This window comes from Loxodonta africana, chromosome 6, assembly GCF_030014295.1.
Source record: "Loxodonta africana isolate mLoxAfr1 chromosome 6, mLoxAfr1.hap2, whole genome shotgun sequence".
Taxonomy (NCBI): domain Eukaryota; kingdom Metazoa; phylum Chordata; class Mammalia; order Proboscidea; family Elephantidae; genus Loxodonta; species Loxodonta africana.
Window position 1 is genome coordinate 110689007 of NC_087347.1, and position 27797 is coordinate 110716803.

Genomic DNA, 27797 nt, shown 5'->3' on the forward strand with positions numbered 1-27797 from the left:
GAGACAGCCCACTCCCTCCCTCCACTCTCTTCTTTTTTGTGTCTATTTTGCCAGCTTCTAACCCCCTCTCCACCCTCCCATCTCCCCTCCAGGCAGGAGATGCCAACAGTCTCAAGAGTCCCCCTGATCCAAGAAGCTCACTCCTCACCAGCATCCCTCTCCAACCCATTGTCCAGTCCGATCCCTGTCTGAAGAGTTGGCTTTGGGAATGGTTCCTGTCCTAGGCCAACAGAAGGTCTGGGGGCCATGACCACCGGGGTCAGTCAGGCCTTTAAGCTGGTCTTTTTACGAGAATTTGGGGTCTGCATCCCACTGCTCTCCTGCTCCCTCAGACGTTCTCTGTTGTGTTCCCTGCCAGGGCGGTCATCAGTTGTAGCCAGGCACCATTTAGTTCTTCTGGTCTCAGGCTGATGTAATCTCTGGTTTATGTGGCCCTGTCTCTTGGGCTCATAACTACCTTGTGTCTTTGGTGTTCTTCATTCTCCTTTGCTCTAGGTGGGTTGAGACCAACTGATGCATCTTAGATGGCCACTTGCTAGCGTTTAAGACCCCAGACGCCACTCTTCAAAGTGGGATGCAGGATGTTATCTTAATAGATTTTATTATGCCAATTGACTTAGATGTCCCCTAAAACCATGGTCCCCAAATCCCTGCCCCTGCTACACTGGCCTTCAAAGCAATCAGTTTATTCAGGAGACTTCTTTGCTTTTGGTTTAGTCCAGTTGTGCTGACCTCTCCTGTATTGGTTAAGCGCTAATTTTTGAGTTACTGTTACCAAGCTGGCCCATGGATGTTCTGCCCCAAATCTGCTGTTTTTAACAGCAGCAAATGATTAATTTGTCTGTGATAAGTGAGATTAAGAAGGGGTAGGAGGGCTAGGTAGAAGGTAATCTTAGAAGTTACATTATTGGTACATGGTATTAGAATAAGTCATTCAATATTGATGGTATGCATACGTTAAAACAAATATATGTATATATCTCATAGTTAAGGCCTAAGTCTTCAGTAGGTTCTAAAAAAACTAGCTTCCTTATGTCAAAAAGGCAATTACTATACATGATTTAAAAGTCAGCATATCAAATATGGCTCTTTTGAAAGATATCATACTGATCTGAGTTAATATTTTTCAAATAAACACATAATAAACCAACTTATTCTGAATAAGTAGTAACAAGTTTATTTCAACTCGACACGCTGAAATGCAAAAAATATTTTCAGCAACAAGATACAAAAAGTATGTATCTCACCCTTAACATCAACTGATTAAAAATGAGGCTGAAAAGTTCATTTTAAGTCTTTACACATGTGAACCTCGAAAACCAGTTCCCCCCATAACTAATTTTTAAATAATCTTAGCATAATTTTATTTTCAAAAAATGGGACTCACTTAAGTTCTATCTTCATTCTAAAAACCTGAATTCAAAATTAACTGGGGTACAGTATACAATGATAAACTCTAAAAGAAAAAGATTTAAATATAAGAATTTCTTTTCAAACACAAAGTCCACATACTGCCAACAGAAGACACAGTATGGTGATTTCATTCCTAGTGAAGAGGAAGTCTTGCATATGGTAGGCACTCAATATTTGTTCAACTGGACCTAAAACTTACATCATTCCATGAACACTTAAATAAAGCAGAGCTCATAATCTGTACAGAAAAGGCTTCGGAAACACTTGTGTGTGTGCTGAAAGTGCTGTCTTCACAGCCTGAGAACACTGCAACAAACCCACCATCCACCTGATTCTGACAGAGTAGTGAGTATGTTTATTTTATCCATCAAAAGAAGAATACAAATGTCCAAGTTAGAATAATTCACTTCTTCAGGTACACATGACTATGAAAAAAGCTTGTTGAGTTGGATTTTCACAAAACTTTATTCAACAAAATTCCTGTTCCACTTAGAAACACTGGGTAGCAACTATGATTTTATAAAGAATTCTTAGATTTTAAATTTTGCACAAAAAATCAAAGGGGCACGTAAATTAGTAATCATACTTTATATAATTTAAGCACTAACTTAGGTCTAGTTTAAAAATAAGCCAATAATGTTAATGACAACTTTTTAAGAGATCGTTAATATCTTTAAACTTAATTTTACAACTGATGTCCTAAAAAGGCACTGTTTTCACATTTCATCATGCAGTAAATTGGTCACATTTTTGAGAATTATAATTTCCTCTATCAGCTGTCCCCAAAATAAAGCACATTTAAATGAAATATTTCAACCAACCTGAACTTTCAACATTTAATTGAGTCCTATTTTCAGAAACTCATTCTTTTGAACATACCACACACAAGCGAATATGTATACACGCACACGTACGTACACACACCCAGACACAAATGACCACATAATACATGCAATGTTCTCCAATTACTATTTCAAGACAATGACACGAGTATTCAAGGAGGTAACATTGGCAAGCCATAATTTATGGCACCTTCATATTTGTGCTCCAAATACCAATGCATGTTAAAATTGAAAAAGAAAAAAAGGCACAAATATAGTGTTTCCTAATCTTACACTAAAGAACAGTTCTCCAATGGTTATTTTTATAATATGTAACACTGAAAACCACTGACTACATTTCTAAGGAGAAGCCCTGTTTAGGTGACAAAAGAGAACCAGGAGCAGGCAGATAGTTCAAAAGGCAAGACTGTTCTGGACAGAATCTGTTTCTACTGAAAACAATGTGTGTGGTCTAAAACTTTAAAAAGAAAAAAAAAAAAGCTATTAGAGTACTCATTTCAGAATAAACAGTTTTTTTATCATTGCCTCAAGAACCCACAATACCAAAAATATACATAATAAATAAAAAAATAAATCAAGTCGTATACGATTCTGTTAGTAAAATGGTAGGCATTATATTACTTAAAAAGTGGACATTTCTACAAATGTGGATATTCTTACATTTACAGCACAGTGTTTGACATTTTTGGTAAAAAATTTGCTACTTAAAAAAAAAAAAATAAAATCCTTAAGATTTGCAATAAACATTAAAGTAAGGACAAGCTGAAATGTTCATAATACCGTGTTATCACTGAAGTCACTGTGGCCAGAGCTGCAGATTCTAGCAGTGAATTCATTGACAATGTGCCTGTGTGCGTTTGATATAAATGGAGACACCAGTATTTTTATAATATACGATGACAAAATTCTATAGCCTGAGGAAGGCATTTTTTTCTTGTAAGACCCTAGCAAGTTCTTAAATTAAAAGTGTATGTGTCTGTTTTAAATTTCATACTGTAAACTTAATGGGCTCAATCTTAGAGTGGAGTTAAGAAAGTGAGCTTCTGAACCCCATACGATAGAGTCTATTAACTGGTAAAAATCTTTCCTCTAGCCCAAGGGATTCTTCCAATCTCAAATATAAGTTAAAATAACAGATTCAACTGAACTACACAGAAAGAAACTAAGATATCTGAAAATATGATCTTTTCAAACTCCAGTTCGTTGTGGATAACAAATGCTCATCTGACAGTGTTTTTTCACTGTAAATATGAATCACTCTTTTGACAGAACAGCTTCAGTGAATACCTAATAACAAGACAGCAAAAATAAAATCTAGTTTAAAACCTCAAGCTTCATTTTTTTCCTTTTGTCCTGAATTCAAACACTAAATAAACAAATGATACAAATTTTAATCTGAAGAATACAGTTATATAGGCATATATATAGGCATACGCATTTCTTTTTCCAGTGACACACTTCTTCCCTTGTGGTCAAACAGAAATCTCACCTAAGAGGCATACGGTCCCTGTTACGGCGAGGCAGATGCAGTGACCTGACACTGATCTCTCCTGCTTCTCCAGGACAGGGTCACTGGAACAGACCGCCACTGGGAACGGTTATCAAACACTGAGCAGGTGTATGTGTTTAAAGCTAAAACTCATTTATGAGAAAGAACTGGCCCATGAAAAGCAGTTTATATAAATAGTTTATCCTGTTCACATTATGCAGAATTTCAACATCATCCATAATGTTAGTACAGTAACTGAAACAGTAAGGAAAAGTAGGGGAAAGAAGTTTCATAGTGTGCCCTGACATACTCTAAGGGCTCTCTCCTTTAGCGTGCACACCCCACAGGCATGTAGTATCAGTTCATTGTTTCTAGAAGGAGAGTAGACTGTCCAGGATTTCTTCTTGTTCAGGTGCCTTCCCCAAAGTGTGATAAAACAGGAATGAATTCAATAATGAATATCTGAAATTCAAACCAATTTAACTATAATCAAGGGTATCTTTCTTATCTATTATCACAAACAACCCAGTTGCCGCCATCTGTCTTAAAAAAAAATTCTTTCAAAAGTTAAGACACAATTGATTATACCTTATTAATTCCCTCAAAAGCAAAAAAATATATGTACCATTCAGCATACAAAAGTTACACATCAAAAGTGCATATATAGCTTTCTTAATTGGCCCACTCATTAAATTTACATTTGGTCGTCCTTACTTTTAACATCTACAGAATTCTTCATATAAATGTAGGTCAATAAACCCAAAAAACCAAACTCAATGCTGTTGAGTCGATTCTGACTCATAGCAACCCTACAGGACAGGGTAGAACTGCCCTGTAGGGTTCCTAAGGCTGTAAATCTTTATGGAAGCAGACTGCCATTATCTTTCTCCCATGGAGCGGTTGGTGGGTGAGTGGCTGATGGGTTCCAACTGCCAGCCCTTCGGTTAGCAGCTGAGTATTTTAACCACTTCACCCCCAGTACATATAAATTAAAAAAAAAAAATTACTTCAGCACAAAACATGCTTTCATTGTAAACATGGGATAAACCCACAAAGAAACACAAGCAAAAGTTTATGTTTCTCTTAGTTTGTTGAACAGTTACATACAAACATCACAAATTTTACTAAAAATTCAGGCCAATTCATTGCATATTTGCCCCCTGAAATGAAAAATAAATTAGAATTGAAGCAGTGTATTGCCATAACTTACCTTGAAGGTAAGCAGATTCTCCTGTATTCATAGAACTTAGACTGGAGACACTCTTGGTAATCTCCAATACAAGTGCTTTTAAGGAGAACCTAGTTTTAACCTTTGAAAAGATAGCATAGGACAAACCCTATAAAAATTCATTTTGTTTTCCTCAAAATAATGGAAGATCCTTTTGAAACTTAATATCTTCGGTTATCAATATTACTGCATTATGGAGCTAGTGCAATCCTGCATAGCCTTGGTCAAAATGACAAGGCACAATAAAAAAATTAAAGTATTATATGAACAAGAGAAGTCATTGAAGATAATTTAAGGCCTTGAAGTGAATTAGAGTATAATCAGTCTAATTTAAAGCTGAAGAATAAACCATAAATTATCCACCTGAAAAGCTAGCAATATGCTTTTTCAGTTTCTGCTCCGTGGACAAGAAAACAGAAACAACTCTTGCTTATGCTTTGTGTACTAGCATCCTTCTGGACCTGGAGGAGTAAAAATCATTTCCATTGTTCTACAGTTCATGGAAGATTTCAGGACTGTTTTAGTCGTTTGCGTGGAACGCCAAACTGCGGACACTGGGCAGATGCTAGTGCTCGGAAGGCTTCTGCTACCAGATGAGGCTGAGACTGAACCATGGATTTCCACCCTGCTGTTTCCATTATGTCCGTTGCTTGGCTGAAAAATAACAATAAGAAAGGTTTACTTAAGAGTATTTTTCAAAACGACATTGTTGCGATCTCATTTTTTTTTTTTAATTTATGGATTGCAGTCTACCTCAGTGCATTCAAATCATTTGAATTCATTAAAGTATTATTTTTATCTTACTAGTATTTTCTGTTGCAACTGAAACTATTAAATTTTTCTGGAAGTTCTAGTCCCCTGAAGTATGTGATATTAATTCCCATAGTTCTACTTCCACTGCTACCGTTTTTGTACCAGCTGTTCCAAGAACTCGCTCTTCTTTTATTTGCTCCTTTCACACAGGTTTTTCCCTAGAATTTTAACAGTTGTCCTCTACTCTTCTCCCTTCGGAATCCCTGGGTGGCACAAATGGTTAAGCACTTGACTACTAGCCAGAAGGCTGGCAGTACAAACCCACCCAGAGGTGCCTCAGAAGACAGGCCTGGCGATCTGCTTCCAAAAGCTGACAGCTGCGAAAACTCAATGGAGCAGTTCCACTCGGCACACATGGGGTTGCGTGAGTGGGAATCGACTCGACAGTAACTACAACTTTCCCCGTTACATGCTTCCTTCACTCTATCTCACCCACTCTTCACAGTTTTAAGATCATATTCTATGATAATTATTGATTCTCTAAATCTCAGGCCTCCTACAAGGTTTGGTTCCTCAACTTGCTCTCTTGGATGTACCTCTCTAACGACCATAAATTCAGTATTGTCAGATGAGAACTCATCAACCCTCCCCTCAAATCTATTCTTCTTCCCTCATGTCCAATCAGCTAATGCTTCTACCATCTACCCAGTGATTCAAATCAGAAACCTGGGAGTCATCCGAGACTCTGTCCTCTCCAATCAATTATCAAAGCCCTATTATAACCCCCAAAGACATCTTGAGTCCCTGGTTAAGGCTCACATTATCTCATGTTTGGATTATCACCACGGTCTCCTAATTTGTCTTCTTGCTGCTCTCAAATCCAGCTTCCATCATGCTAGTAACATAAACACAACTATACCACAACCTGTGCTGGATCCAAGTTCTTTGTCAGTTCCCTATTTCCTCTCTCTAGTTTCCACCTCCCACTCCTGTGTGCTGACATGTTAGACTCGGATACTGAACTGCTTACTGTACTTGATGCACAACATGCTCTGGGCAACCAAAGCAAACACCTAAATGCTCAGGCAAGAAACCTAGTTACCCTTGCCTCCTCCTTTCCCTTGCACCTATCCACCAGCCAAAAAATATCCAAATATTGTAGATTCTTCCTCTAAAAAGTTCTTATATCCTTTAACTTTTCTCTAGTCTCACTGTCACTGATCAGGTCTAATTTCACCCTTCATCTCTTGCCTGAACTACTTCAACAAATTTCCCACTGGTCTACCTTGTTCTTCGATATGCTTTTACCCACCACAACCTCTCCAGTATCCACTCTCCACCCTTCATGCACAGAGACTGTTAAAAATGCAAACCTGATCAAGCCCAACCCAGGTTAAAACCTTTACTGACTTCCATTACTCGTCGAATAATGTCAAATAATGTTACAAGGCCTTCCAGAACTGCATCTCTACCTACTGCTCCAGTTTCTTCTCATAACTTTGTACTGCTCTTTCTCATCATCTCATCAAAATTTTGTCTAAACTTAGCACATCTCATTCCCTTATTTTGGGGATACACCCTCCCACCTCTCTTCACCAGGATAAATCCTAGCAATGCTTCAGGTCTTTGTTTATATACTTGCTTGGAAAGGTTTTCTCTGACCCCTAGATTAGATAGGTTAGGTGCCTTTGCTATATTCCCTATCATTACATTTTATTGCAATTATTTTTTTAATGCCTATTTATCTGCTGCTAAACCAAAAACCCCATAAAAGCAGGGAAAACATCTGTCATATTCATCACTATATTCTCTGTACTGAGCAACATGCCTTGGGAACTTACTGGACAATAAGTATGTCACGTGAATGATCAACCACTGCTTCATGCTTCTGTACTTGGGTCCATGCTATCCTTTCTACCTGCAATGCATGTTACTTCCTTCTTAAGTTTTTCTAACTCATTCATTTCATGTTTTAAGACTCAGCTCGTCTCCAGGAAGCCATCCTTAAATCTCTAAGCTTAGCCAAGTGCCCTTGCCATAGCTTCCTCTATCATATAACTTACCATATTATAATGAAGTGATATCTACATGTATCTGTCTCCTTCAGTATATAATTTTCTCAAAAACAAGAATTTTATCTCAAAATTCTCTTTACATCTAGCACCCCAGGCATGGTGCTTGAGACATAACAGATACGAGATAAATGTTTGTTGATCTAAATGGTAGCTGACATCAACAAAACCTTTTTTTTTTTTTTTTTGTATAGTAAACCCTTATCAGGTTTTTTTTTTGTTTGTTTGCTTTGCTTTTATTGTACTTCAGATGAAGGTTTATAGAATTAGTTTCTCATTATACAGTTAGTACACATATTGCACTATTGTTTTATGACATTGGTTAACAACCCCACGACATGTCAACACTCTCCCTTCTCAACCATAGGTTCCCTGTTGCTAGTCTTCGTGCTCCTCCTGCCTTTTGGTCCTTGCCCCTGAGCTGGTGTGCCCCTTTAGTTTCATTTTGTTTTATGCGCCTGTCTAATCTTTGGCTGAGGGTTGAACCTCAGGAGTGACTTCATTACTGAGCTAAAAGGGTGTCTGGGGGTGGTACTCTCAGGGTTTCTCTAGTCTCTGTTAGGCCAGCAAGTCTGGTCTTTTTTTGTGAGTTAGAATTTTGTTCTACATTTTTCTCCAGTTCTGTCTGAGGCCTTCCATAGTGATCCCTGTCAGAGCAGTCAGTGGTGGCAGCTGGGCACCATCCCGTTGTACTGGACTCAGTCTGCTGGAGGCCATGGTAGATGCGGTCCATCAGTCCTCTGGACTAATCTTTCCCTTGTATGTTTAGTTTTTCTCACTCTCCCCTGCTCCACATGCAGTGACACCAGTGGAGTATCTTAGATGGCTGCCCACAAACTTCTAAGACCTCAGACGCTACTCACCAAAGTAGAATGTAGAACATTTTCTTTATAAGCAATATTATGCCAGTTGAGCTAGATGTTCCCTGAGACCATGGTCCCCACATCCCTCAGCTCAGCAATTTGGTCCCTGAGGCACTTCGGATGTGTCTATGGAGCTTCCATGACCTTGCCTTGTACAAGGTGCGCTGGCTTCCCCAGTATTGTGTACTGTCATACCCTTCACCAAAGTTACCACTTACCTATCTCAACAAAACCTTTTTTAAAAAATTTACCTGATATCAAATTGTCATTATATTTATAATTTTAATTAGTTGTTTAGAAACATACATTGCTGTGGTTGCTGTGTGCTGTCGAGTGGATTCCAACTCTCAGCGACCCTGTAAGACACAGCAGAACTGCCCCATAGGGTTCCCAAGGAGTGGCTGATGGATTCAAACTGCCGACCTTTTGGTTAGCTGCCTGAGCTCCTAACCACTGCGCAACCAGAGCTCCTAGAAATCTGTGTATGTGTGTGTGTGTGTAGAAAGACATATATACCCCTTAATATACCTTATACTTATTTTCATTTATTTATTCAATGAACGCCTTTTTGAAGGCCTACATACACAGCACACCTTCTCCAGGGAATATAAAATAATATTTTTTAACACCAAAAAAGTTACATAATGCATTTTATATTTTCTTAACAGTAAAATTACAATTTCAAAGTGGCTAAGTACAAGGAATCTCAGAACTGTCATTTGTTCAAATTGTCCAAATTCCTAAGATCCAGGCTTAGAAAGATGTATCAACTACTTCACCCTTTACAGTTTTACCAGGGAGAAGTACAAATCAAGTTCTTAGTACTTTTGGAATATTAGGTAGCTATTGGTTAACCTAAGAGGCAGTGGGTTAGCATTCAAATGTAAAGACTTTGTAGGCAGATCTGCAGACCACACTCCCCATGGGATAAAATAAATATTCCGCACGTTTTAAAAATTACTTTCTGAAGGGGCAGGGGTTAAATCTCTATCAGCCCTTAAATATCTTGATTTGGATATACATTATGTGAGTGCCTGCACTTAGGAAATTAGAGCACCCATCCCAGTTTGTACTGGAAGCTGATCTACATGGGAGCATAGGCTCGAGAATCCACTAAGTAGTCAAATGACTTTTTAAAATAACTGATAGCTTTCTTCATATAACATATGGACTTGTATTTACTGTAGATGAACCAAAGCCTAGGCAAACATTTAATCTCATTTATGCAGATCAACTTTAAGTCAAAAACTGATGGCATCTTACTTGCTGTTCCAGTTTTTCCCATCTTTACACCCAAGCTGTCGAAGTACACTGCACCTGCATTGAAGATTTAAAAACACTTAAAAAAAAAGTCTGGAGGAAAAATGCTGAAGGTGTCATGCCCACTGAAAGACGAGCACAGCTTACCTATTAATAAAGTCTATGGCTTGTGCTTTCAACTGCTCTGCGCTGTGCAAATCTGCAAGAACAAGGGTATCAGCAACATTTTCTACTGAGAGGTTACTACACAGAGCTTCTTCACACATGACCTTCAGCCTTTCCAGTGCATACTGTCCAAAAGAAAAACGTCATCATTAAACATTTACTCAAATTACCAAGATTGCAAAATACATATTTTTAATTTAAAAAATAAAGGAGACAATTCTTTCAACTGAGGGTACTTTAAAACTTTAAAAGTCTTTAAATCATTGTTTTAACCTAATGTGAAGAAAATATAAATGGATATATTTAGGAGAAAAGATTAATTTTCTTTAGGAAATTTCCATTTGCACAAGTGTAATATATTTTGTATATTTTCAATACAAGGTTTATGCTAAAAAGCCACATTATTAAATAAATTGAATATTCTCTTAGTGTATTTCTCTTCTCTACTATTTCAAACACTGGACTCTATCACCCAGTACACTGAATGTTGCCACTATTCAATCTTCAAGAATTCATTAAGCAAAACAAATCATATTTATAACTACTAAAACGTCGTGGGGTTGTTAGTGTATATGTTATGTATTTTAAACATTTTTAACAGCTTTACTGAGGTAAAATTAACATACGAAAAACTATATAAAGTTTATATTTGTAAGTTTTGACATATGCATACACTCATAAAACCATTATCAAATTGAGATAGTGAAATTATCCATCATCCCCAAGTTTCTTGCTACCTCTTTACAATTCTTCTTCCTGCCCCACACCAGGTAACAACTCTGATATGCTTTTTATCACTGTAGATTACTTTGCATTTTCTCGAGTTTTCTATAAATGGAATCATACAGTATATTCTCATTTTTGTTTGGCTTCTTCCACTCAGTACATTGGAATTACTGAGGTTCATGCATGTTGTTGCTTTTATCAATAGTTCAATCCTTTTTTATTGCTGAGTAGTATTCCACTGCATACCCATTGTTTTAAGTCAATTCCAACTTAGGGCAGAGTAGAACTGCCCCGTGCCACATCTTTCTCCCATGGAGCAGCTGGTGGGTTTGAACCATCAGCCTTTTAGTTAGCAGCCAAGCATTTAACTGGGCTCCTTATTCCACTGGCCATTCATTTGGCCATTCACTTATTGATGAACATTTGGGTTGTTTCAATTTTGGTCTATTAAAAATAAAGTTGTTATGAACACTAATATACAAATCTTTATATAGGCATATGCTTTTTCTCTTGGTTTTTGTAAAATCCTAAAAATAGAATTGCTGGATCATACAGTAAGTGTGTATTTAGTTTTTTAAAAAGCTGCCACACTATGTTCCAAAGTGGGTGTACCATTTTACACTCCCTCCAGCAGTGTATGAATCCTAGTTCTTCCACAACCTTGACAACACCTGGTACAGTCTTTTTAGATTTTAGCCATTACAACTGGTGTGTGAGGGATCCCATGATAGTTTTAATTTACATTTCCCTAATGATTAATGATGTTGAGCATCTTTTAACATACTTCACATTATTTCATGAAGTTTGTTCCAACTTTTTGCCCATTTTAAAAAATGTTTACTTTCTTATAATTGAGTTTTGAAAGTTCTTGATATATTGAATATAAAAGTTCTTTTTCAGATCTATTCTGAATAAAAGTTCTCAGATAAATGCTTTGCAAATATTTTATTCCAGTCTGTGGCAAGTCTTTTTATTCTACTGCATTTTTTGAAGTACATGGCTTTATATTTAAAGTGAGTTTCTTGTGTGCAGCATATAGTTCGGTTTTGCTGTTTTGTCCAATCTGACAACTTCTGCCTTTAAATTGAGGCTTTCAGATGTTTACATTCAATATGATTGTTAAGACTTAAGACTGCCATCTTGCTATTTGTTTTGTTTTCTCACATTTTTTTCTGCCTTCTTTTGGATATATATCTTTTTATTATTCCACTTTACTTCCTATGTTGACTTATTAGCTATAATCCCTTGTTTTGTGACTTCTCTAGGGTTCATCAAGTTCACTATCTTTTTGCCCATAATTATTAATCTACCAATTCTAGTGTATTTGACTTGAGGTTTTTTGTTTTTTAAATCTTCCATGTCTCTAACTTTTGAACATCTGATAAACAGTTAAAACTGTTATTATTGTCTGCTAACATCTGTCAGTTCTTAGTTGGCTTCAGATTTTTTTTTTCTCATTATGTATTGTAATTAACTGCTTCTTTGCATTCTTGATTTTTTTTTTACTTTTTATTATTGTACTTTAGATGAAGCATTCTCAATCATTTTTGATTGGATACCACTGTGAATTTTATGTGGTTGGCTGATGGGTATTTTTAAATTATGTATTCTTGACCTTTGTTCTGGGGCAGTATGTTACCTGCAAATAGTCTAATTCTTTCAGATCTTACTTTAAAGATTTGTTAGGCAGGATCAGACATTTATTCCAGAGTTAATTATTAATTATTCTTTACTACTGGGGCAAAGAGGCATACTGTGATGCAAGACCATTCTTAGTGCTCTATTCAATGCAGCATAAACTGATGATTTCCAGTCTGGCTAGCATAAATTGCCAATATTCTCAGCCCTTATGAGTGCTGGGCATGACTAGATATAATCCACTCAAATAGTTCTTTTCCCAGCCTGGTAACTTGCTCACACATGGAATGATCAATACTTCGCTAAATATTCCAAGGAAGACCCTTTATGCAGTTTTCTCTATGTGCACATCTCTCCTCTCTAGTACTTCTCCTGCAAACTTGATCCACTTTGTCCTTCCTAGACTTTCAGCTTTGTCTCCTCAATTCAAGGAATCTGTCTGCCTCTGTCTGAGTTCCTTCTCTCTGCCCCATGGCCTGGAAGCCTTTCTCAAGGCAGTAAGCTGGGACAATCATAGGTTTCCCAGGGATTAGTGACCTTCATTGCCAGAAATCCAGTATCTCCAAAACCATTTTTTCATAAATTCAGACTCTTTTTGTGTGTTCTTTTGTTTTATTTACTTATCATCGCTTCAGGTGGAATAGTAAATCTGATCCCCATTACTCCATCTTAGTAAGCGATGGAAACAGCTATGTTATTTAATTTCTGGGATGCTTTTCGACCATCTTTATCACAACCAAATTAGTCTAGAAAAGTAATTAAGCATTGTCTTAGTTATCTAATGCTGCTATAACAGAAATACCACAAGTAGGTGGCTTGAACAAGCAGATATTTATTTTCTCACAGTTTAGAAAGCTAGAAGTTTGAATTCAAGGTGTCAGCTCTAGATGTCTGAATTTAGGGTGCTGGCTCTATGGGAAGGTTTTTCTCTCTGTCAGCAATGGGAGAAGGTCCCTGTCTCTTTTCAGCTTCTGCTTCCTGGTTCCTTGGAGATTTCCATGTGGTGTGGCTTCTATCTTCCTCCATCTCTGCTTGTTTAATCTGCTTCTTTTATGTTTCAAAGAGATTTACTCGAGACCTCACTAATATAACAAAAAAACGATTCTCAAATGGGATTATAACCACAGATAATAGGGGTTAGGATTTATAACACATATTTTGGGGGGGACACAATACAATCCATAATAGGCACCAAACTTCAACTACCTAAAGCAGTAAATTTATAAATTCTGATGGTAATCTTTGTGGGAAGCTGGAAATACAGAAATAACTTCAAGGTCTTTTAAGAAACTAAATGTTAATAGGATGACAATATATTTCAGTGTTCCCTGTTGCTTAATCAATGCTCAAAATTTTTTAAGAATCAAAGCCATAAATTTCACTGATTAATGCTGGCATGATGGGGAATTTTAACTAAAACATGAGAAAAGGTAGAATGAAGACTTTTAAAAAGGGGCTTAAGAGGGTTTTTTTTTTTAAGTAAAACTAATGCACTTTTACATAAGAGAAGGCAAAGCGGCTTATGGTAAATAAGGAAAAGCAGAAATATAAGGCAGGCTTTAAGAATGTTACCCAAAGGGCACTAAATGTTTATCACATAACAGGTAATATCCCCAGGCCCATGTAAGCACCGGGCACTGTTGCATGTAACCTTCTCAGATGGTTCCTTCCTCAGCCTTAGGTATTGAATGCACAAATCAGTTACTAAAAGCCAGAAGTTTAAGAATTATATTTTCAAATATTTAATAGCTAAGTTTAAAAAGTGGAAACCCTGGTAGCTAACAGTTAAGAGCTATGGCTGCTAACCAAAAGGTCAGCAGTTACAATCTACTAGGTGCTCCTTGGAAAACTTATAGGGCGGTTCCACTCTTTCCTACAGGGTGGTTATGAGTCAGAACTGACTTGACAGCAACGAGTTTTTTTTAAGTTTAAAATAAATGAGAGATTAACGTTTGTTCAGATTTTTCTTACATATTTTAATTTTATATGAATCTTAACTATTTTGTCTAAGTAGCCCAAATGGAAAATATTATTCTAAAAACAATACAAAGAGCAATTTTTATTTATAGACTTGTTACTTGGTAAAACATCTCTTATGATTAATTTCAGGGATAAAATATATAAATAATAGTTTAAATATGTTTGGCATTTTCCAATCATTATGTATAAAACAACAGTAAATTATTACTATTAAGAAATGAACATGACATTTTCATAAACTGTTTCTTATAAATCTTTAAGAGTAATGCTGATTATTTAGACAATTCCTTTCTAGATTAAAGATAGAGCTCCGGTGAGCTCAGCTGCTAACCAAAAGGTTGGCAGTTTGAATCCAGCCACTCCTTGGAAACCCTATAGGGCAATTCTGCCCTGTCCTATAGGGTCACTATGAGTCAGAATGACTCGACAGTGACGGGTTTTAGATTAAAGATAAAATAATCCTAAGTGTGCATTTCCGTAAGTTCCTCAAATTTTACATATTTACAAATGTACTTTAATTTGCAAAATCACCAAGTGGCCTGCTTGTCAATGTATGTGCACGTGTGTGTGTCTTTCTATACCTGTACCTATCTATCTATCTCTGTATCTATATATAAAATGTTGGTAATAAAATTTAAATAATAGGTTTTTAAATCATTAATCATGCTAACATATGAATCAGGCCATCATAAAGAGATTTGTTTGTTATTCCTTTTGCTTTAACACTTTCTAGTGAGAGCCCCGGGGTGACACAAATGGTTAAGCACTGGCCTACTAAACAAAACGTTGGTGGTTCAAACCCACCCAAGGCACCTCAGAAGAAAGGCCTGGCAATCTGCTTCCAAAAGGTCATAGCCATGAAAACCCTACAGAGTATAAGAGTATTGTTCTACTCCAAAACACATGAGGTTACCATAAAAGTCAGAATGGATTTGACAGCCAGGGTTTTTTTTTTTTCTGTAAGAGGAATGATGCTGTTACGCACTAACAATGTTGCTTTTATACTGTGTGTGGACTGTTAGTTACACATTCTTAATTTTTTAGACTTAGGTTCCCCTTTGGTTCTTTTGGAATCATCTAGCCCAGTAATCAGTTTATGTGCTTAAAAAATGGTTATAACTAGCAAAATCATTTTGCTAAAGATAAAAAGGACATGAAATACAGTTAAAACAGTAGTTTAGAGCAGTGATTCTCAACTTGACTAAGCCTCAGAATTACTTGGCAGCTTTTAAAACGAATACCAAGGCCTATGTCCCCTCCCGCTCTAACGAAATCAGGTTTTTTGCTGGGGAAGGAGTGGCATGGGCATCAGTATTTTTGTAGAAAGTTACCCAGGAGATTCAAATGTGCTTTCAGGATTGAGAAACACTGACTTCGAGATTTTCTGATATTTTTGCAGCTTCCCTACCTCCAAGAACCACCACGACAAAAGAATACTGTAAAATTGATAACATCATTTTTACTCTTTACACTGTCTTGAAGGAGCCCTTGGTGGCACAGTGGCTAAGCACTTGGCTGCTAACTGAAAAGGTGGTGGTTCAAATCTACCAGCTACTCCACAGGAGAGATGTGGGAATCTGCTTCTGTGAAGATTTACAGCCTTGGAAACCCTATGGTGCAGTTCTGCTGTCTCCTACGGGGTTGCTATGAGCTGGAATTGACCCGACTGCAGTAGGTTTGGTTTTTTGGTTTATGCCATCATATTAAAAAAATTAATCTATGAATACAGAGAATTGAATTATACAAAATACTTAATATTTTCTCCTTTTTTAAAGACAAAGGTCATACACTATTATGTTTTAAAAACAAAGGTCATGCACAGACTGAAAATACCTGAAAACTGCAATGACATATATGCTACCAGGTACATGTTCTTATGAAAGGGCATAAAGATGCACTCAAAAATACTGAGTTTACAGTTTAATCTCCCATGAAATATTCAATCTTTTTCATATACTCTGACTATAGATATTTTTACATTTTGATTTAAAAAAAAAAAAAATTCTCAATTCCATATTGTCCCACTGTATGCTAGTGCATAAATCCTCAAGAGCCATTTACAAATAGTAAAAATTAGTAAGTATTTCAAGTTATTTGGGGTTTTCATTTGATGATAGCTCTCCATATACATCAAGCTTGAGGATATTTTTCAGCTCCTTAAGACCTAATTACTTACTTTGTCTGCAGCTGCCAACAAGTTGTCAGCCATTTTGTCAAGGTTTGGTGCTTTCCCTGTGTAAACGAATCCCATCATTTCTTTAAAAACCTCAGGGTCTACATCATTTATTTCCACTCGATTCTGATATTAAAAAAAAAGAAAACACACAAAAGTAATGTCTAAAGAAAACATGCACACAAATGAACCAAAGTGAATTTTGACAGTAACTTGTAAGTCCAAATCTGTACTAAAGGACTTTACGACTCAAATCTGCATTTAGAGATATTTCTAACCTCTGTTATAAAACTGAGAAAAGTATATCTTCAGTAAACTGAGCAGGCCAAGTAAAGCAGGCAGGTCTGAGAGGAGAATCATATACTGTGTAAGAGGTAGGACTTGACCAGCTGGAGAGCCCACGCCCTGACACTTGGACTGGCCAACACTACCATGTGGGAAAATAAGCACCAATTTCTCAATCTGAAGCAGTAAAAAAAGAAAAAAAATTACTGTAGGCCGAACAAAACAATTCAGATTCTGACCTCCCACTTACACGATGATGGCAATTAATTTTTTCTTTGTTAAATTCCTAAATTTTAATACATACAATGCCTAAGGTCCTGTAACCAATGGTTCTATTCCCAGCATTAAACAAAAGGAGGGCGGGTATTTCAGATATTGCTGGAACCTACTATCTCAGAACACTCTCTTTTGCAAAATGGCACGCTTACTTAACTTGTGACATATTCAAGTCCAAAGGGGACTAAGTTGCCTTTTTACTCCTGTATCTCTTTGCATTTGGTTTCTTTGCTGGGATTAACAAAGCTAAATCTCTGACACTAAATAATATCAAACTTTTCTGATCCTTTGCTGTCAATACTTTTGACATTAATTTCTCCACCCCAATTGGAAGTTATCAGAATTCTTCTGGTAACTTCTAAATTCTTCTCATAACTTCTGATCACAACACTTGCCCAGGTCAATAACTGTCAGAGGAAAAAACACAACTATTTTGTCGTGGCCTCTAGTTCTGCAGAAAGAATAAAGCTCTGTCACGTGAAAAAACTCTGGAGTTGTCCAACTGCCTCCTTTGCCGTGAGACCAGAACTGGACGGTGCCCAGGTACCATTACTGAACATTTTGATCAAAGATTCCACAGAAGAATTCCGATCAAAAGGGGGAAAAGGTAGAACAGAATTTCAAATTCTCACGGACTCTAGACTTTCTGGAGCCATGGAGGCTGAATGAACCCCTGAAACTACTGTCCTGAGATAATCTTTAAACCTTAAACCAAAAATATCCCCTGAAGTTATCTTAAAACTAAAACAAGAGTTTAGTTTAACTAGTTAAAAAGGCCCGTCCTGAGAGGTTTTTTTTTAATTTATACTTTAGATGAAGGTTTTCAGAACAAACTAGCTTCTTATTAGTTAGTACACATATTGTTTTATGACACTGGTTAACAACCCCATGACATGTCAACAGTCCCCCTTCTCCACCTTGGATTCCCTATTACCAGCCTTCCTGTCCCCTCCTGCCGTCTAGTCCTTGCCACTGAGCTGGTGTGCCTCTTTAGTCTCATTTTGTTTTATGGGCCTGTCTAATCTTTGGATAAAGGATGAACCTCAGGACTGACTTCATTACTGAGCTAAAAGGGTGTCTGCGGGCCATACTCTCGGGATACAGTATGCTCTTTTGAGAACTATCTAGATGGGATCAAACTGACAATTGCAGCTGGAAAGATAGGAACCTTAGGGGGCAGTGATTTTATGTTAATGAGGGAGGACCAACTCAGAAAAGGAAGGTGAGAATGGTTGCACAACTCGAAGAATGTAATCGATGCCACTAAATTGTACATGTAGAAATGTGTATGTTTTGTTGTATATATCCACAACAACAACAAAATAAATAAAATTTAGGGGGAAAAAAAAAATCTAGAGTTGTCCACATGGACATTATGCAACCAGCAGAGAGACTCAAACTCTGATCTCTAACCTGGCTATATTTTAAGATGGTGGGTAAAAGAGAAAACCTCTGAAGATGCCAAATTGGTAAGTCTTCTTTTAGTGATGGAAAGAATATAAACATTATTTTTGTTTCTGGAAAACAAATACCAAAATCAACCCGTAAAGTCTAGAAAGAGGGAATATACACTTCAACGAAAGACGTTTCAAACAGCTATGGCCAGAACAGTCCTTCTGGTAACAACTACCCAATTATTTACCCACCAGAGTGGCATCAAAATAGCTGTTACTTGGAATATCCACTGAATATCCACATTGGGCTACATTTACTATTCTAAGAACATATTCTTTTTCCATCTTCCTATTTGTTTCTAAACTTTTTCTCTTCTTATAATAGAATGACAATAAGAGTACGCACCGTTACTTTTAAAATTCACATTTCATTATTCTACATTTGTACAAATTAAATATTAGCCCTTAAAGTATGTTTACCTTTTTGCTTTCTTCCATTTCATGTTCAAACATTGCATTAAAAACTGGGGAACGAGCTGTAACAAGATTAAGCATTATTATTTAATGCATTAACTTATTAAAAAAAAATACGGTATTACTCAAAAGTAGAAAGTACCTGCAAGCACAGATTTATGAGCTTTAAATTCTTGTCCTCTTACAAAAAAACTGCAATCTGTAAATCTTGTGTTTTCCCAGAGATTACCTAAATCTTCTGCTAGTCGACATTCAGGAACCTTCAAAGTATTTGTATTAGTATGTCCTGATATATTTACTGAATCTTGGACCACACTCACCTAATAAAGAGAGCAAGAAAAACATTTTCACAAACTGATATCAATAATCAGTTACTGAATATATCTAATTTATGTTTAAAATTATTTTTAAAATCATTTGAAAAATTCAATGTACTCTTGATAAAAACTCCTAGTACCTGGAAACTGAATTTACGGATACGATTTAAAGGAGAGAAATGATATAGAGAAAAATTAGAAACAAACTAGATTTGTTTCAATAGTGAAATACTATCTAAATAGCTTATCAGTTGGTTGGAAGGCTTGATTATTACAGCAATTACAAAAACTATTTCTAAACAAGAACAAAATGCTATGATATGACTTCAAAGGCAAACAAGGAAAAGTCATTTATGTGAGGTGGAGAAAGAAATTACTTTTTACTTTCTCACACTTCAAGCCTACTGACTTTGAAATTTTGCTACACGTACAATAAACATGGCATCAGACTCACAAGGACTTTTTACACTATAAAAAAAAGTTATAAAACTACAATCTACAACATGCAAATTGGGAAGTATTTTAAGTGTCACTCCTAGATGTTCCAAATCTAGTAAAATTAATTTAAATATGTTTATTTAAAATTACAAAAATTCCCACAAAATCTACCGTAATTTTTTTTTAAAATTCATGGATTGTTTATAGAAAATCAGTGGTAAGAGCAATACGAATATAATTTAATTCAATTTGCAGACCTTGGATATTTTCCTATGAAATAATAAATAAAGGCTGTTAAGATTACAACATTGCTTTTATGAAGATTCCAATGTAATGCTTATTAAATTAACTTCCGTTAAAAATGGCTATATACTGAATACTTTATGGAAACTCTGTAACAAGTCTTCCAATACCACTTTTAAGAGGTATTCTACTGTATTATTGGAAATTTTACATTACATTTAATAAATTGAAAAATAAACACTACCTCAACTAGTAAGGCAAATGTTTCAAAGTGAACTTTTTTTTTTTTTTTAAACAAAAAGTACTGTATTAGTTATCTATTTTTGTTGTTTTAAATGTTAAATCTTGGGGTAATGTGTTATACAGCAATAGATAACTAACACAAGTTCATTCATTTAAAAGACTTACTGGTCTGAAAGACTGGAGGAACCCCAGGGACTACTGCCCCAAGACATCGTCCTAACTTGAAACTGAAGACACTCCCAGAGGCCACGTTTCACCCAAATAATACATGAGATTATAAAATAAACAATAATACCCAGGAAGAATGTGTTCCTTAGAACAATTAACTATAAGAGATCTAAAGAGCAACAACTGCCCAAAACTAAAGATGAGAAGGCAGAGAGGGACAGGGAAACTGGACTAATAGAAATGGGGAACCCAGGGAGGGAAAGGGAGTGCTGGCACATCACTGGGATTTGTAACCAAAGTCACAGAATAATCTGTGTAAGAATCATTGACTGGAGAACTAATTTGCCATGTAAACTTTCACCTAAAGTACAACAAAATGTTTAAAAAAAAAAAAAAACTTTCATAAGGTTTTTATTCAATGAAGGTAAGTTTAAATAAGAACATATATGTAAAATACAGTTAGCTACGTACAAAATACAAATTAAAAGTGATAAATTAGAGCAAATCCTATGCTAACACATAAAGTACAATAACGTTCCAGTGGAAAATGCCTAGAGAATATTAAGTCTCAGAAGTCCTCATTCACCTCAATGTACAAACATGTACCTTATATGAATTAATGAACACTTCTATAGAAAAACTGGAAAATCCGTATTTTTCGGAGGCTATTTTCATTAACCACCTTTCTCCCCCCAACCTGGATACTAACCTTTTAGAATTTTGTGTGTACAGAAATCATCTAATACAATTACCTTATTTTACAAAAAGGTCAAAGTGAGATCAAGAGAATGTAAATAAAGTACCCTAAATCACATTCCTTTTTAGGGTTACTTGTACTAGCCCTGGTGGCACAGCACTTAAGAGCTACAGCTGCTAACCAAAAGGTTGGCAGTTCAAATCCACTGGCTGCTCCTTGCAAACCCTGTGGGGGCAATTCTACTCTGTTCTATAGGGTCGCTATGAGTCGGAATCGACTCGACGGCAACAGGTTTGGTTAGATTTTTGTGCTACACCATACTTCTTTGGATATATTTTTAAAATTAATTATATTACTTTAATACAGTTATGGTTCAGAAAGCATTTGTTACAACAATCTTCTGAAATATTTTTCTAAATTTGGGAACTAAGATATTGTGTACATCAACAAATCTACCAATAAAGCTTCTCCTAAGTTTTTAATCAAGTTGTTTCTAAAATTTTAATAACTACAAAACAGAAACAAGCTTCATTAATCCTTACCTAATTGCCCTACTTTATCATACATTATAACCTAATGATAAACAAATCAAAAACACTGGTGTTGATATTCAGGGTTCAGTTAGGATCTGCTTTTTATTACATACAGTACTTATTTGTTAACGTCAAGCACTGCTCTTGAAATTGCTAGAGAACAGGAACTGGATCTGTTTAATCAGTTGCATAAATAAAGCAAGCAGTGGAATTAAAAAATGTGATTCTGTATTTAATTTAGGAAAGAATTTCTTAAATTCTTTAAGTAAAAAAAAATATTTAACATGAAAATTTGGCAAAAATCAAGTGATAGAAGAAATAAAAGGATAAAAAAATTAGACATCAGATATAGATACTGATAATGCTAAATATGCATTTTGTATAAGCAATCATAGTTCAAAAGGCTTCACGTTACTGACATATACATCTACATATGCAACCATAAATTTTAACCAAGACACATAATTAACATTTCAGACACCAAAGAGTATCCAAGGGACTATTTATAGTAGAAATTAATTATCTAATTAAAAATCAATATAAAAGAAATTCTTGATACCTATGATTAAGAAAAAATTCAGTCTTAGATTAAGGTAAAAATTTAGTTTTCTCTACTATATATTTAAATAATACAGGTAACAAACATCTCTGTTTGAATGAACCTAGAATGAAAAATTCAGAAAAAAGGCTGACATTCTTTCCTGAGGTTAAATTTGCTTTTCTTTCATTAAAAAAAAAAAAAAAAATCTGGGTTTCCTCTGGTGTGGAGCTAAGGTTCCCATTTTTAAAAATCTGAATTCTTTAAACTGGTTCTGAAAGCTGGGAATTCCCGAAGTTGCACAGTACTACAATTTCTCCGTTCTATTTTTTAATCAACTACCTAACCTCTCACTCCCCTCCCCACACTGCCTCCAAAGTGAGGAGCTTTTCACAGTCCAACTTCATTATTTTCTAGAATAATGGGTCCTACACATTTTGAATTTCCTAAGTAATAATTCTTAAAAATTTAGATTATACAAACGGTTGTCATCTTTTCATTTTGCGAAGAAAGAGCCTTTTAGTGAATAAAGCATCATCTACTATCACAAGTATTTTAAAACAGAAAGGCTATCTTAGCAACAGAAAAAATAAGATGGAAAAAAAGATGCATGCTTAAAAATGAATTAGCTTATTTAACTTTATAAAAAACACATTATATATATTTTATCCATGCATATGTATTGTTTCTATATATCATGAAATGGTATGGGTCTGCAGACAAGGAGAGTATTTAAAATCTATTTGACTTCAAAAGCTGATTTAATCTAAATGTTTTGTTTTTTTTTTTCCCTGCTTATTCCTCAATTTCTGTTTTCTACATCACTTTGTGGGAGAGAGGGCAGAGCTGTTTACAGTACTAGCAATCTGTTTACCTCTGGCCATCTGAGACACTGTATGGAACTTGCAAGATTTAGCTAGTTCTTGCACAGAAAGGGGAGCACCAAACTGCCTTACCTGTCTACAGCACCACTTGCAGGGGAGGGGGAGGAGGCAGTTCTTTAGGTAGGCTCAGTGCAACGCTTCCTCCTCTTCTGCAAGCAGTGCAGGAGACGCTGCAGAAGGAAGGGGCATCCATGAGAGTGGTGGAAGAAATGATGGCGGGCACGAGGAATCTTTGTTAAAAGTGCTTTTAGCCCAACTCTGCTAAATATGGTGCCCAAAGTATAAATACGTACAGCAGGAAAAAGATGCATGTTTCAGGATTCAAAACGGAATCTGATCAATCCCAACTTAAAATCGTTTGTCGTGATGGGTTATCTTATTAGGGCCATTAGCACGTACAATCTAGCATATGGATACCAAGCACACTTAAAAAATATATATGAAAAAAAAGGATCTTAAACTTAATTTCAGCCTTAATTCTGAATTTCTTAGTCATCTAGGTTCCAATAACATATGCTAAGGAAAATAGCTGTAAACACTATTTCAAGTCTAAAAAAAGGAATACTTCCTAAAGATGTTCACTCCCAAATGACTTTTGCTGCATTTAGTTTTCTTTAAACTGGGTTAAATATTAAATAGCCGTTAAAAAAACCAAAACCCACTGCCATTGAGTCGATACCGACATAGTGACCCCATAGGACAGAGTAGAACTGCCCCCTAGAGTTTCCAAGGAGTGCCTGGTGGATTTAACTACCGACCTGTTGGTTAGCAGCTGTAGCTCTTAACCACTACGCCACCAGGGTCTACAAATAGCCTTTAAGGTCCTTTAAATTCTAACATTACATGATTTTTAAAAATTAACACTTAGAAATTTAAGATAACTACTAAAATTCAGGGAGTTTCTAATTAAGGATGCTAAAAATTTAAAACCGCATAAACTGTAGTAAACTGTATTTATTTAGAATACTACTTAGAGTATTTGTCTGTTGGCAACAAATGCTTCAACAGTCCCTTCCCCTCAAATCATTTAATGGTAAGTCCTATTCAAGACACTTGTATATGGTTTATCAGCCAAATAATTTTATTCATAACAAAATTCATCATACAGTTCATTTAACTTGTCTATGTGAAAATAAGATGCACTCTATTTGCACTACGTAATCTCTAGAGCCATATTTCAATTATTATTCTGACACAGAATAATGACATACAATTAAGTTGTAATCTTGCCAGGAAAATTTTACACACTTCCTATAAAGAGATTAAAGCTACCTAAGTAGCAGTTAAGGAAATCATCATGCTTCCAAGACACTCGTCTGTCCACAATAACCTTTTGAAACCTAACATGGAGTTTACTGGATCATAACCTCTTCCACTGCTTTCAACATTTCACTAAAACTCTGTTACTACTACATATTCTCTACAAACTGTATTGGTAATAAAATAATCTTTGAATCATTGCAAAGATGAATCTCAGAAATTTGTATAGATAAAACTCCTTCATGATACTAATGACAGAAGAAAATCAAAACTTTAAATTAAGAAAAATCTTAAATGTAAATTATCCAATAGGGCAAAATACAATGTTTTGCGCATATAAATACACCTCATAAATCTGTCAACCGACACAGGCGTATCTTAAAAACTTGAGCAACTACTGATTAGAATAAAAAACAAAAACCCGTTGCCGTGTTACAGCGATTCTATAGGACAAAGCAGAACTGCCCCATAGGGTTTACAAAGCTGTCATCTTTATGGAAGCATACTGCCACATCTTCCTCCTGCAGAATAGCTGGTGGGTTCGAACCACCGACCTTTCAGTTAGCAGTCGAGTGCTTTAACCACTGTGCCATGTGGGCTTCTTATTTCTTAGAATACTAACATTTGATTAGAGTGCTTTAACCACTGTGCCATGTGGGCTTCTTATTTCTTAGAATACTAACATTTGATTAAATTAATCTAATTATTTGAATTAACAAAAAGCTTCCCCAATCCTTCTCAGGTAGTTTTCATTACTGTTCACATACAGATTCAAACTGCTAAACTTTCAGTAAAAATTCTTAATATGATCAATCTGATTATGAGAAAAATATTGACTATATGTTAGTTATTCAGAATGTAGAAGAAATTTGGAAATTTTCATAAAGATATGCACATTCGTAGTCTTTTCAAAAGGAAGGAGTATTTAATACATAACAGCAGGAGCCCTGCTGGCGCAATGTTAAACACTTGGCTGCTAACCAAAAGGTTGGTGGCTTGAACCCCTCAGCTGCTCCACAGGAGAGAAGACCTAGCAATCTGCTCCAATAGCGATTACAGCCTACAATACCCTAGGAGAAGTTCTACTCTGTCCTATAGGTAGCTATGAGTCAGAATTGGCTCGACAGCACATAACAACAGTATGACTGCATTTACGATTCATAGTATATATGACAATTTTTTCAGTAACCAATTTCCAACTGGACTACTATATTGATCTATAAGACACAATCTAGTTAGCTCTTTCTAGTCAAGTATTTACAAATGTAATCTTATTCACATACCAATCAATTTTTAAATTATACCTAATATTATTCCAGTTAATACTTTTGCTAAATCACTAAAGTTAACCATGGAGTTCCTTAAATGAAAAAATGTACCCACCTCACAAAATAATGTAAGCTTGTCATCTGGTAAAAGACCATTAGCTTCATCAAGCAAAAAATCCCTTCTAATGAATTTTTTAAAACCCCAGTCCTTCCCTTGCACAAATCGATATGCTCTTTGGCTTTCTGGTGGAAAACAGAATAGAAGTTTAAATAAATCAAGTATTCAAGAAGCATCTTTCTTAATAACAACACAGTTAAAAAAAATGCGCAAAAATAGGGCTTGGCCAATACATCCATCATAAAAATTATAGATATGTGTGCTAAACGAAAGGTTATCAAAGTCAAGTTGGGTAGCACCAGATCACTCCACATAACCACTCAAATTTTGGCCATCATCAATGAGCTCAATTTTAGATTTGTGGATCTCTAAAGAGATAAAAACCACATCAAATCTCATGGAGAAGGAAGGGATCTTTCTTAACAATCTAGGTCCTAGAAGACAATGAAGTATGATCAAAAACACCGGCACCGGCATACTGGTCATCGTCTCATATCAGAACTCTATTACATCTATACCTTTCATTTCCTGCTTCTCCCTTGAAAAATGGATGTCTGAAATCACTAAGGTACCCTCTTTAAGCTTTCCTAGGACACTCATGCCAATGATTTAAGTTTCAATGGACTACAGAAAGACCCATTAAGTGGTGAAAAAGCATTCTTATGTCTCTGGATATAATCTCTTAATCCTTCCAAAAATTTTCATAAAAGTCCAAATTACACTTTTAGTATAATTTTGTAAAGGATTTAATAACTAACTAAAGTGAATGTCACAAATGCCTAACATGTTGCATAACAACTGTATACTCTGAAATAAAATAATCTACAGAAAGTATTCATTATCTATCACACAAATAATAAAATGGAGGTGGAAAACTAGTAATAAGTCTAATTCTGACACACTTCCTTATCTTAAAGGTGAGACAGTGTGAAAATAAGTATTACTTTGGCAATAAAAGATATTATTTTGAAAATAAGTATGCAGAGTAGGTTTTCTGTGATAAAAAGTTACTTGTTTCTGTGATTCACTTCTAGAAAACATAAAATTTAATGTGGCAGTTTATGATTTCCCTATACATTGCTCTTCTTTTATGAAGTTCCAGCTTACATCATTTCAGCTGGCTATATATGTGCATCTTGGACTGAATTTAATAGGCCCTGTGACTGCCTTTCAGTCAGTATTTTGTCCACTGCTCAAAAAAATTCTATCGACAAAACATCAGGATATTTTATCTCCTTTCGCATTACCCTTCAGATTTTATTACCTGGCAAAAATAGCAAGAAGAGAAATATTTCTTGAACACCTATTATATGCCAAGCATTGAACAAGGCACCTTGCCCTAACAGCAGTTATTTTTTCCAAGTGACAAGTGAATGTCATTTGAGGGCATGGAAGAATTAAATTTTAATATCATTTCAAATTATTTGTATAGGTCTTGTGAAGTCCAGGATTTAGTAAAACAACTACATTTCCACACTGGCATTTAAAACTAATTAAATATTGGCCAAATTAAATGCTTTAAATTAAGCAAACTTTGGTCAAAAAAAAAAAAAAAAAAAAAGCCCCGATTTTCTTGGTAAAGTGCAGAAGTCACATAACATAGTTACACAGAGACTTCTTCACTCAGTTTGCAAATCACTTACCCATTGCTTTTGTTTCTTCCCTTTTAGCATTCAGAAGGGAAAATTTGAATTTTGCTCGAACTTCACTTTTTGGGCAGCTGACTAAAAGCAAATACAAGGACAAGTAGTCTTTACTTTCATCATCTAATCCCTTTGGGTTTACCCTCAGGCACCTAAAATAAAACAACAGGCTCACATGGAGGAATATAATACTTAAAGAGTTTAAAATAAGAGAGGCAATAGTGAAATCATTCATTAAATAGTATCACAAAGAGTACTCCCAGCCATCAATACACCCACAATTCTTTACAATTCTCTATACTACTAGGAACTTACTACCAAACAAATATAAAATTAAGTTAATATCCACTCAGGAACAACGACAAAAACATAAAGTAGCAGATGAGAAGAACATCAAAAACAAATAACAAACATAG

The 27797-nt window shown here is 35.5% G+C and overlaps 1 protein-coding gene across 3 annotated transcripts in view; it reads right to left on the minus strand.

Annotated features, from left to right (window-relative positions):
- Positions 1 to 1151: 1151 nt before the first annotated feature.
- Positions 1152 to 27797, minus strand: part of SPOPL (speckle type BTB/POZ protein like) — a 72888-nt gene continuing 46242 nt past the window's right edge. For 2 of the 3 annotated variants that reach the window (XM_003405854.4, XM_064287258.1), the window contains exons 4-11: positions 27382 to 27533; positions 25736 to 25863; positions 19174 to 19351; positions 19038 to 19093; positions 16606 to 16728; positions 10068 to 10210; positions 9924 to 9977; positions 1152 to 5626 (exon numbers count right to left, since the gene is read on the minus strand). In XM_003405854.4, the coding sequence (XP_003405902.1) occupies positions 5482 to 5626; positions 9924 to 9977; positions 10068 to 10210; positions 16606 to 16728; positions 19038 to 19093; positions 19174 to 19351; positions 25736 to 25863; positions 27382 to 27533 (979 nt within the window). In that variant the 3' untranslated portion in view covers positions 1152 to 5481. The remainder of the gene's footprint in view (positions 5627 to 9923; positions 9978 to 10067; positions 10211 to 16605; positions 16729 to 19037; positions 19094 to 19173; positions 19352 to 25735; positions 25864 to 27381; positions 27534 to 27797) is intronic. The other variant, XM_010586337.3, reaches the window with a different exon arrangement.